At 46.8% G+C, this 12,211-nt stretch overlaps 1 protein-coding gene across 2 annotated transcripts in view; it reads left to right on the top strand.

Moving 5' to 3' along the window:
• The first annotated feature begins 1,543 nt into the window (after positions 1-1,543).
• The window catches only part of bcl11aa (BCL11 transcription factor A a), a 53,354-nt gene continuing 42,686 nt past the window's right edge, over positions 1,544-12,211 (top strand). The window contains exons 1-2 of one of the 2 annotated variants that reach the window (XM_086258298.1): positions 1,544-1,894; positions 5,985-6,431. In XM_086258298.1, coding sequence (XP_086114424.1) covers positions 1,840-1,894; positions 5,985-6,431 — 502 coding nt within the window. In that variant the 5' untranslated portion in view covers positions 1,544-1,839. Of the gene's footprint in view, positions 1,895-5,981; positions 6,432-12,211 lie in introns of both variants that reach the window. The other variant, XM_086258297.1, reaches the window with a different exon arrangement.

The following is a 12,211-nucleotide window of genomic DNA, read 5'->3' as shown; positions in this document are numbered from 1 at the left end:
CCAGCAGCAGCAAAACACCCTCCCCTGCGCACCGTAAGCAGCTCGAACCTAAGGCTCATCTCAAAGTTGTTACAGCGGGCACTAACTGTCCCGCCGGTGGCGAGAGGCTTCAGTTTGGATAGGGAGAAAGAAAGCAATGGGTTGACCCTGTAGTGCTCATCGTGTGTGGGCACATACTCCCCACACCCCCACTCAAAATACACGCTCATGTCTCTGTTAAAGTTCTGCACAGTGTGCGTGACGCTCGCGTGAATAACCCCGGCATGATCTTCAGGACACGAAGCAGTTTCTTAAAACCAATCAGTACTAAAAATCAAACCCTGTTTGTAAGTTGGAGTGAAGGCTTTGATTTCCTCTGACCTTGTTAAGTCAGGCTGGTGTAAATGATCGCGCATCAGTGTGCTGTACAGTCTGCCTCACTCACTTAAACAGTCATAAAACAACGTTCGTGTAAATAATTTGTTAAACTTTTTAGGTTTTTGGAGTCTGACACTTTAACACTGTTCCAAAACACGAGTGTGTGTTTTATGATTATTGTGATTATTATTACTGCGGGAGGTCAGCAGTGATACAGCCCACTTTGCGCATGTGAAGCCACCCAGGTTATAGACGGTGCCTGTGCTTCTTTGGCTGCCCGACCAGTTTGTCCTGTTCACTGCAACCGGATAGCTGCTGTCTGTCATTTTAACACACGCATCTCTCTGTCTGATACCCCCCCCCCCCCCCAAAAAACAAAAAACAAAAAACAAAACCTTCCGAGCTTTAAGGACACATGCTTGTCCGTGCGCATGCCGTCCACGGTCCAGATGAGCTTGTGTCCGTTCTTCTTCTTTTTCTTATTTTTGCGCGCTTTTCTTGAACAGAAGCCGCTACATGCGACAGACTTTTGCACACACACGCGCGCGCGCGCTCTCTTCCTGTATATATGCAGCAGTATCATATCCGCCCCCTCCAGTGAGCTCCTGTCCGCGGTTTCCCTTGCCCTGTTTTGCGTCCACCTCTCTCTCTCTTTCTGCATATTGCTTTCATTAGACATCTCTGCCTCTCTTTCTCTTTCTCTTTCTCGCTCACACACACACACACACACACACACACACACACACACACACACACACACACACACACACACACACACACACACTCCTCCCTCCCTCCAAGTGCCTCTTGTCCGGCCCCCCTGATCTCTGTGTCCATTGGCTTCCACCGGGTCTATTTCTCATGTCCAGCCCCCTCCCTCCGAGCTCTCTGTCTCTCCCTCCCTCTCTCTCTCTCTAATGACCGTCCATTGGTGTTGTTACTGCGCGTACCGTCCGTCCCTCCTCCCACTCCCACTCCCACTCGGGTGCCTCGGCCCTGCCCATGTTTTTGTATGTCGGGTGTCTGTCCATCGCCTGACGTTCAAGTTCGCCGGGAACGTCACGTCCGTGCACTTGAACTTGCACGGCTCAGAGGGGGGTGGGGGGTGGAGGGGGGGTTGAGGGGAGGGGTGGCGTGTGTGTGTGGGGGGGAGGGGGGGCTTTTGCCATTTTTTCCATCTCTCTCCCCTTCTCTCTCTCTCCATCCACCTCTATCTCACTCTCTCTCTTTTTTCTCTCTGCTCTCCTTTCTCAAAAAAGCCATGACGGCGATCCCGCGATCCATCTTCGCCTCCGCGCCATCTTTATATTATTTCTAATTTATTTTTATTTTTTTTCCTCCCCTTGCCCCTCCGCCTCCTCTTCTCGTGGATGTCAGAGGCGTTGGATGAAGATATTTTTTTTCCTGCCCCACCGGAGTCTCCTCTCTAACCCTGGCTCTCCCCGATGTGATCCGCGCTGAACGCCGCCGCCGCCAGCCACCATGTCTCGCCGCAAGCAAGGCAAACCCCAGCACTTAAGCAAACGGGATTTTTCGCGTAAGTAAAAGATGAGAAAAACAAAATGTCATTTCTGGGTCCCTTTTCACTTCATTCAGCTACGATTTTTCGGGGGGGAGGGGGCGGGAGCGAAGCTGGAACTCCTGGACACCGGACGCACCGCTCGGACCCGCGGTCATCTGGACTTAAACAGCGTGGCGAGAAAGTGCGACACCTCCGTGCGTAAAAGCTGCTCGGAGATCTCTTCCCCCCTCCTCCTCAAAGCCTGTCACAGAGAAAAAGTTTTGCGTGTGTGGGTATAAACCCGCCGCAGCTTCTCGCTTCTGTGGGCTGTTAAATGTACTCGCTGTGGCTCCGGTGCCCCCGCGGTCGCTCCGGTCAGTGGAAGCGCGCAGGGCTGCCGGTAGCAGAGCGCGTCCTCTCCGCGGAGCTTCGTGGAGAACTCACCCCGGAATATCGCTGCCTGCTAGTTCTGCATGCTGCTTGTTCATCTGCTCGCTCTCACATCTCTTCTTTTTTTGGGATTATTTTCAGAAAACCCCCCAAAACAAAAACAAAAAAACTTGGAGGTGGATTTTTGGATCGAGTGGAGGGGGGGGGGGGGGACAAAAATCTCGTGTCTGACAGTCTCTGTATCAGCAACACGGACGACACAGATCGATATTTTTCTTATACTTAAAAAAAATCCTTGTGCCTCTCGTGTAAAAGCTGTTTATTGATGTTTAGTTTAGATGAGAGGCTTTCTTCCTGAAAGTGCAGATCCTCCTGCAGTTCAGAGTTAAAGACAAGAAACAGCAACAGGACGACAGCATAGCCAGCTCGGTCTTTTTGTTCGTCTTTTTTTCTCTCCTTCCACAGAGATAAATGTGGACCAACTTAAAAAAAATAGATTCCCAAGCTATACAGAGCTAAGGTAAGATATGAATGCCAGCCCGTTGGGTTTTTGGAGCTGCAGCGTGTGTGAGGGGGGAAAAACTGACAAAATTGTTTGAACTCCGTGGACACAATCTACTTTTACGCACGGCGTTCTTTTATCGCCGGATCTTTTAATTAATTTCACTTTATCAGAGTTATTTCAGCGTGATATTTTGAGAGAGAGCAGATGAGTGTGCTGAGAAACTGCAGGGCAATTGGCAAAGTGGCGTTTATCACCGCGCCATGTGCCGCACGGTGCGCCGCCTCGCAGCGTTTTCAGCGACGGAAAGTGCCCGCAAACACGAAAACGAGGGAATTTGGGCATCTTTACGCTTCGGTGTTTCGGTATGTTGACTGGCTGTAGCCCGTGTTAGGCTGTTGGAGTGAGACAGAGTGTGTGTTTCTGTATGAGTCTGTGTGTGTGTGTGTCCAGTTGGGTGACAGTCACAATGACCGCGTGCCGTCGCTAGGAGGCAGAGTGCGATCAGAAAATCCGGCTCTCGACTTGGACCTGATGAGTTTCACTGCCGCCCCTATCTGCACGGGCTACTATTTGGCGATCTCTTTAGAATAAAGGGAGAGTGTACAAGACATGGGGAAGGAAAGAGGGAGGGGGGGAGAAAACAAGAAAAGCAGGGAGACCCCCCCCCCCCCCCCACACACACACACCACCTCCACCATACATCCCCATCCTGAATTCCTCTTCATCACCTCAAACCTACTTTCTTTTTTATTGTTCTTGTGCATCATTTATTTACACTCAGAATATACATCACCTCTGCAGACTTTTGACCCCTCCCCCCTACCCTTTAGCTCTCACTTGACACACACACACGCTTATTTTATTTTTGCATAAATTTTGTTACTAAAGCAATTCAGATTTTTTGGCCTCAGAAAAAAACCCCAATCAACATCGTGTGGTCAGTTTTCAGTTTTAGCACCTGTGTTTTTAATATCGATTTTTTTCCCTTCTTCTTCTTTAATTTTTATTACATTTCAGTTTTTTATAGAACATCATTTTCATCGCAGCCCCAGTGCTTGCTTTTACACATACAGACCAGCCTGGATTTAAAACGTTAACAGTGGGGTTTTATTGTTTTGTTTATTTTTTCAGTGATGTTTCCTCCTCTAGAATAAACTACATTATCAGTCATTTTCATGTTTTGCCAAGATGGTATTTAAAAAAAAAAAATTATTCTGGGAGGCAGTCAGCCAGCAGTTTAAACATCTACTTTTACAGATCGATGAGAGAGGTGGAACTTTAACGGTGGACTTAGCTGAAATGATTTTCTAATTGATGAAACATTTATAACTTTATTTTTTACAGTTATTCCACCCCCTCCTTTAGGAAATGTGATAGCTTTGTTGTGCATGTTCCGACATGTGGATTTAGACACATAATCCTCCTCTCTGCTCCTCTCTGCCTGTTTATTTCATCTACCTGCACTGCTCTAAAAATAGACACACGGCTCTCATTTAAACACGTTTTGTTGAATTTAGCGTTCATATGCTTTTTGAATCAAATCTTATTTAAGGTCTTTCGCCCTCCTCTCCTCATTCTCTGCTAAACACCCCAGACATCCCCTCTCAAGTTCAACTTTAGAGGTGAGGGGCTTATGCAGCTTCCATTAGATTTTGTTGTTATTGTTGTTTTATCCGGAGAATTTAATGCCCCCTTCTTCTTCTTCTTCTTCCTCCCTCCTCCTCCTGGGAGCTGTTGTGTAACTTGTGTGGCATTGTGTTGACCCAAGTTAAATCAAAGAGAAGTGTGACTGTGTGAGTGTGTGTGTGTGTGTGTGTGGGTGGGGTGTGGGGGGGGGGGGGGGGTCGGGTGTTGATGGGGCAGCAGCAGCGGCTGCGGTCTTGGTGGAATTTACCATGTTATCTTCATGTCCCAGTTTGCGCACAGATGTCGCGCAGGGTTGCGGCATTCTGATGATATTTCCTTGAGGGGATGTAGTCCACGTTTAGACACCCCCCCCCCCCCCCCCCACACACACACACACACACACACGCAGGAGCTCTAACCTATCCCTGTTATCAGACAAAATCTGTACCAATCAGCCAGACAGTGAAAATTAAAATCTATTTTTTGATTCTCTGTGGTCTTAAGTTCATTAAAATGTGAAATTGGCGGCTGAGTAAAGAAGGTCAACACGCATCAGGCGGCTAGTGCAGAGTCACACTCTTCACCTTGGACTGGAAGATTTTCTTTAAAAGAGGGACGGTGAATTATGTTCTCCCGTTTCGCCTCCCTAATTCGGCCGACTGCGCCGCTCCTCTCCCTCCTGCTGCAGGACGAGTCTGGCCTCCACAAAAGGCTTCTTAAAAAAAAAAAGCAGCGAGGAGTTAATCCGGCCTCGGAGGGGTGAGGAATCGGGTTGAACGGCTCATTTTGGGGCGATTTTCCCGCTGTACAAGAGCCTGGTATCTAAGAACTATAAGTCAGCCACATGTAATCGAGGCCGAGGATTGAGGGAAGAGTTTTATTTCGCCCACACGCATACATGCACACACACGGGCACGCGTGCACACACACACACACACACACACACACAGACGCACTCTCTTCGTGCAGCCTGCCCTCTCTTCCCTTTCCCCGGCACATATGTTGGACATGTTTGTGACAGTTTTCCCTTCTGCTGATTACAGGATCAAACCCTCTACAAACAAGGTTAGGCAAGTCAAACTCGTCCACATCTTTAGTTTTTTTTATTTTCTTTTTCTTTCGGTGAATACTGTGTTTAAGCATCATTTTCTAAGCTCTCATTGGCTACCAAATTGTTATCTTGGAGCAATCTGATTGGAGCTTTGCAGCTTTTCAGGATAGAATTTCCCACCATTTATTGTTGTGATCCACACCGGCTCGCGTTGTAATCATTTTCCCTGTATTACATGCTTTTCTATCATTACAAGGCACATTTTCTCACCCCCCTTATTGTGCGTGCCGCATGCCGACCTTTTATTTAGCTTTGTGTCTCTCTAACTGTGATCCACACTGAGAGAGGTTTTGTGGATTCTTCCTTGTCATCAATTCTCACAAAAACAAAAAAACAACTGTATTAATAGGTTCGAATTACAGGAGAGAGAGAAAAGGAAAATATAAACATGTGGTTTTTGCTTTTCTGTTCTGAGTAAGCATCGCCTTCTAATTTCCCTCTTTCCTCCCACCCCTGTCTTCTTCTCTCCCTCTTCCCCTCTGACTCGCCAGCAGCTGAGCCCCTCTCCACGGCTGTTGTCTCGTCGGAGGAGCTGTCGGAGCGCTGCTCGGAGAACTCGGAGGAGAGTGGCAGCCTCAACGGGCACCACCCGGGCTCGAACGTGGGCCGGCTGGCCCGGCTGGGTCATGACGCTCACCCGTCTCTGGAGCAGGACCTGCTGACCTGCGGCCAGTGCCAGGCCACTTTCCCCCTGGCGGACATCTTGCTCTTCATTGAGCACAAGAGGAAGCGATGCCACGGTCCGCCCTGCCTCACTGTGGGCAGGGGGCTGGACAAGCCCCCCTCACCCTCCCCTGGCTTGGCCCTCACTCCTTCGCCTGCAATGGGCTCCCTGCGCAGCCGGAGGCTGGAAGTGGGTGTCCAGGCCACACTGGCAGACGAAGATGATGACCGGTTCTCATCACCCCGGGGCATTTGCCCCAAACAGGAGCCCCTCCCAGGTAACCAGAACTGCTTTCACACCAACCAACACACATCACCTCTTTCTGGATACAAGCACAGCCACCATGTGGCAAGATCATATCCCCAGAGGACCCCTCAGTATCAGCTTAAGTGTGAACAAACCATTCAGATCAGACAGAAGCCAGAAAGTGACCAAGACACAGTCAGAAATGTCACCCGTAGGTGTTCTAACGCGCTCACTGTCGAGATTATTTCCTCAGTGTTTTGGATGCGCTCACTGCTGCAGATGAGCGGATGTGTGTGCTTTCTGCAGCCTGAGCTCTTGCTTTCATTATTTCACATTTTATGTCCAAGGAAGCTTTTTTGTTTGTTTGGGGTTTTTTTTTTGAGACACACACACACACGTGACAGAAATCTGATTGGCTGTTAGTGGTTAGAAGGGGGTGGAGCGTGTGAGGTGTTTGTGTGTGTGTGTGTGTGTGGGGGGGGGCTTTGTGAGACAAACAACACAGGTGTGGCGAGGGTTCACCAGTGTTGACGCCCTGTGGTTTGATTTAGGGCGTCTTTCTCTTCTTTCTTTTCTTTTAAATTTTTTTTTACATGTGTGTGTTTTTATCAACAAAAAGCGTGTGTGCACCCCTTCTACAGTTCCCCTAAAATTCCAGTGTGTGTGTCTGTGTGTTATGGAATGTGAGTGTTTTCCCAGTTTGCCCAGCTTGGCCACAGTGACTGAATCCCACAGGCCAGTTGCAAAGAGCTAAGGGTGACCTTGACTTTGTGGTGCCACTGGTCAGCATTAGTTGTGTGTTTGTGTGTGACTTTGAGTCTGGGGAGTAGCTGCGGCCTCTTTTTGAGTTTGGGTGCAGAGAATCTGTGTGCATGAAATGTGTGTGTGCGTGTGTGTGTTTTTCCCTCTCATGTGGCCCTAGCAGATGTGTCCTGCTCTTGGTGTGGTTTTCACCCCCCTCTTTCCCACCGCCACATCTTACCCGACTAAATGCAGCCCAGCTCTCCATCAGCTTTCATTCTTCTTCTTCTCTGAGTTTACCTCCGTGCCAGACTTCATAGGTAAAACTGGCTATTTTTCCTCCACTTTAGCCGCTCCGCCTCTCTTCCTTTTCCCAGGAATCAAATGAGAGGCGAGCAGAGCGAGGGAGGGGGGGAGAAAAAAAAGTTTTGCTCATGGAGGGAAAGTCGTTTATTTAAAGCGTCTTAACGCCACTAATTATTTGTTGCGGCGCCATTTCTTTCTTTCTTTCTTTTCTCGTGCATTTTAATTAGCAGTAGTTTTTAGTGGCGGGCTGCCTGTACTAAATTAGCTGTTACAGAGAGAGAGAGAGATGACACGGAGCAGCGGAAACGCATTCGCGTTGAAACGCAGCACACTTTGTCGCTTGAACGTAACTCGGGAATCCTAAATGTTGCAGTTTGTTTTTTCCGCTTCAGCGTTTGAGGAAGCAAACGTGATCGAAACCACCAGCTCAAAATTTACAGTGGAGGCGAGGAAACGGGATGGGTTTGACCTTTGACCTTTGTCTCTACGGCTCTAGAAAGACTTTTTTTTCACTTTCTGTAGCGTCTGCATGTTTGATTGCACACTCCCCCCATACACACACTCCCACTCCCACACACACTCAGACGCTCACCAGTTAAACTGGGTTATTAGAGCGATTTACATCATAATACCGGCGTCTGGTGGCTTCAATAGCGTTGTGTGTGGGAACGTCTTGGTAGGAACAGCTGTACGCTCAGAAGGCAGCGTTATATATCTTGTCTGATGTCGATGTCGAGGTGGACGGGAGACCGGCCGAGCATTATTATTAAATGTTGGGAATTTTCGTCTGGAAAAGGAAAACCCCAGCCTTTAAACTGTCCGTCTGCTTTATTTACACCCTGTCCGCTCTCCTTTCCCCCCCTTCCCTTCTCTTCTTTTCTTTTCTCCCAGCCGCTGGATCCACACCAGCACAAACCTCACATGCTGAATTTGCGCAACACATTCAGTCTGATAGCCGATAATCAAAGCCAGCGTTTCCCTCCTCCTCCTCCTCCTCCTCCTCTTTCTCTTTCTCTTATCCCTCCCATCCCGACCAAACCCATAGCTTTCATCGTAATTGACCTCAAACTGTCACGGTGGAGTAAATATGTGAAAGAAAAAGTAATAATCTGCTGGAATTTCAGCCGAGATTATTGCCATCCAAAAACAATGACACACACACACACAAGCAAAGCAAGGTGAGGGCTTCTGCTTCCTCCTTGCTGTGTATGAGGCCTCTGCTCCCACAGATAGGCCTTAAAACAGAAATGCAATTAATGCCATTAAAAAAATCTACACACTTGTAGACACATGTTTTGTCATTAATCTCAGTATTTTCAGTCTAACAGAATTTCTACTGGGGTTTAGTTTTTGCCTCATTATTACTCTGTTCATTTAAATCAGATAAAATAGGACCATACCATCTTCATGTTTCCTTCCCTTCCCCCCTTTTTTGTTGTTGTTGCTCCGTCTCCATCTGCTTTCTTTTAGAAACAACCAAATATTTTTCATCTCACATTGGAGGAATTATTTTACAGCACCCCCTCCTCCCTTTTTTTAATCGCTGTATACTTTTTCCTGCATGTATCTTCTCATGTATATAATGATGCTCCGACTGCTTGTTGTAAAATATGTCTGTGGTCAGAGAAGCACAGAGTGGCTGTGAGGCTCAGAGGAACACAAAGCGTCCGACTTGTGCCGGAACGCTGCTATTTACATATCAAACAGCCCCGACCGAGTAGAGCTGACACACACCTGTGTGCGTGTGTGTGTGTGTGTGTGTGTGAGAGAGAGTGAGGACTGTACAGGCAAAATGCCGATCGGTGATGCAAAAAAGCCAGCGTAAACGCCCACCCACACACACACACACACACACACACACACACACACACACACACACACACACACACACACACACACACACACACATTTAGTGCTCTCTCTCTCTCTTTCTCTTGCCCATTTATTCTATTAATCCCTGACTGAGATGAAAATTCTGATTATAATCCCTGAGGCATCCCTCATTCAGAAACAGCATCGCTAATGTCTCAAAAGAGTGGGGCTTCCGCGTGTGTGCGTGTGTGCGTGTGTGTATTTGCGTGTGAATGGCTGCGTCTTCATCTTTGCTCCTTTTACTCAAATTGAAAAAAAAAAAAGAGGCTTGAAAATTGAAATTTTAGCATCAATTCTTCGTGGATTACTTCGACGGCTAATGCATTTTTTCCCCGCGCTGTCCTGATTTGTCAGTTGATTTCTCGTAATTAGCACAAAGGGCTGAAAACCAGTCCTAATATTTGTGTTAATGAGCTCAAATTGATACACGGCCAGTGCGGAGAATTGCTCGTCTTTACTGACCAGTGATTTCACTGAGAATTATTGGCTGATAAGCTGAATTAGCTTATCAATATTAGCTCATTAACCCAGATATTATCGCCGCTTGGACATGATGATAAATCGCTACATTTCTTGAGACAAATTTATCATTCCCATTTTTTTCCCTTCCTTCCTTCCTTCCTTCCTTCCAAAAAAAAAAAAAAAAAAAGGCAAATGCAGCTCTTCATGCTAGTCAACCCACTGAGGAGCCATCCTGGCTCAAAGCCTCGTAACATGTTAGTCTATGATCTACTGATTAGCAATTAGCTTATCATCACCGGCTAATGCTGCCCACCTCAATACACATTAGTGCATTTTTAACACCCATTCATTGCCTGGCTTGGTGTCAGATCGCTCGCTCTCCATCTCACGTCTGTCCTCGTCCTCTCTTTTTTTTCTGTTTTGGCTCTGGTGTCTCTCTATCTTTTTCTTTCGTTCTCTCTTGATCTCGCTGCAACATTAGCAGTCAATGCAAATCCAAGACAGCCAATTGATACTGAATCAATTACAGTACGTTCGGTGTATGTGTGTGCGTGTGCGGCCATGTGTGTTGTGCTGTGGCGCATCCCAGCGAGCCTACAAAGAGATTTCACACGCTGGCTGCCATCACTAATCTATTGTTGCTGCCCCCTCCCTCTGTTTATGTCCATCTTTCTTTCATTCTTTCCCTTCACTGCGTTTTGTTTAGCGGCCTCGAGTGCAGCGTTTGAACAGTGGGAATGTGGCTTTTGTCTTGAAGGAAGCCTGCCGAACGCAAACGCTGCCGGTGTGTGCGAGGAAACATCAGCAGCAGGGTAGAGCATGCTGCACACTGAGATGAGTGGGAAAAGTTCATAATCCTTCAGAGAGGCCTTAATGTTTTCTATTTGATGCTCACAAAAAAAATTCATGATTAAGTAACTGAAGCTCTGCATATGGACAACAGCAAAGGAAAAAAAAGCCTTTTGGTGCTGAGTGTTAAAGAGTAGCAATAAAACAAAGACAAGCCTGTTGATTCGCCCTTTATCCTGTTTTATAATGCTCATAGTTTTTTTACATAAGTCACAGCGCTGAACAAAAACGTAGCCTGCATTTTCATTTAGAGAGCCACTCTAGTTATCTTGAACTTCTGCAAAGCTGGATGGTGACACAGCAAAAGCACGATGTGTCCTGATGTTTGTAACCCTCGCTGCCTCTACGTCATGCACATTATATGTAGTGGAGAGTTCCAAGATGGTAGGAGAAGTAGAACTTTTTTAAAGGTTTATTTTGGGCAAACCTTCCAAGCAGTCTTTATCAGATCTGACTGCTGATTGTACACGTGCAGTTTGTGAGTCCTTCAGACGACTGAAATGACAGTAAATCTACGTAATCCTAGAAAAGAGGGGGGGCCCTTGCAGCGAGAGTTGCTTCTAGAAGAATTTCCCCTCATCCTTCAAACCCGGTTGCTGCGGTTTGTGAGGCTGACTCGTGAGGTAACCCTGATGACATCACAGAAACATCAGCCGGGTTACTTGTGACTCCCCTAGGGGACATTAAACAGCTGATTTCTTGACTGAAGTAGGACTAACAAAGGAAAGTAAAGTGACATTCCAGCAAAGACTCTTTGAAACACTGGACGCATATTAGGCTGACCTCGGCTGCTGTGACCTTTGATCTGTTGAGCTTCTTTGTCACCGTCAGATTCACTTTGTTATAGTGCTTCTTAGAAGATGGCAGCGTTTCAATGAAATGCAAAGCAGATGTATTATTGTTGCAAAGGCGTGCTGGCTTCTACTATTTATGCAAAACATTTTGCAAAAGTAGCTGGAGCCTTTTCCTCCAAATCATCGCCCGGTTGGGCAGGAAGCGTCCGTTTCAATTTGCACATGTTACACTGTTTACATTTACGGTGGTTTTGGAGTAAGTAGACGAGTAGAGAGCGTGTGCACATGTGCTGAGTATGCCTCTGCACACGGATCATGGCATAATCAATGTAGAATAAAAAGTGCTCATTATATTAATAACAAATAGATTAAAATCACACAATAGAATCCTTAATGTGGCGTTCTTTCTTTCATACTTTTGTCAGGTGCTTGCTCACAGGGATCATTGGGAATCTCGCTCTGATGTCGCCTAGTTTTTACTTTAATTAACCTCTTCACATCCGCCAGGTGAACCACTTGTTTAGGGTCAGGGATAAAATGCATCTCAGCTTCATGCAAAACAGGTATTTCATGCTACTTCTCTTGTACGATTTCCTTTTGAGTATGTCTGATATTATACAAAAGGCTGGACGTGAACCTGAACCTAGGCCTGAACAGGTTGCTGGTGACCTCGTGAATGTTAGGGGGGTAGAAAGTACCTGCTGTTGTGAATTGAATTGACTTGAATTAATCAGAAGAAGAGCATGAACTGTCTATGAAGTGGGAAATTACATAAGGTGCAATGGGA

Source organism: Aulonocara sp. 'chitande type north' Nkhata Bay, linkage group LG13, assembly GCF_057382095.1.
Source record: "Aulonocara sp. 'chitande type north' Nkhata Bay isolate Kocher_YH1m ecotype deep benthic linkage group LG13, A_spYH_male_GT1.1, whole genome shotgun sequence".
Classification (NCBI taxonomy): Eukaryota; Metazoa; Chordata; class Actinopteri; order Cichliformes; family Cichlidae; genus Aulonocara; species Aulonocara sp. 'chitande type north' Nkhata Bay.
The sequence above is the reverse complement of the archived record's forward strand: the minus strand, read 5'-3'. Positions and strand labels throughout refer to the sequence as shown.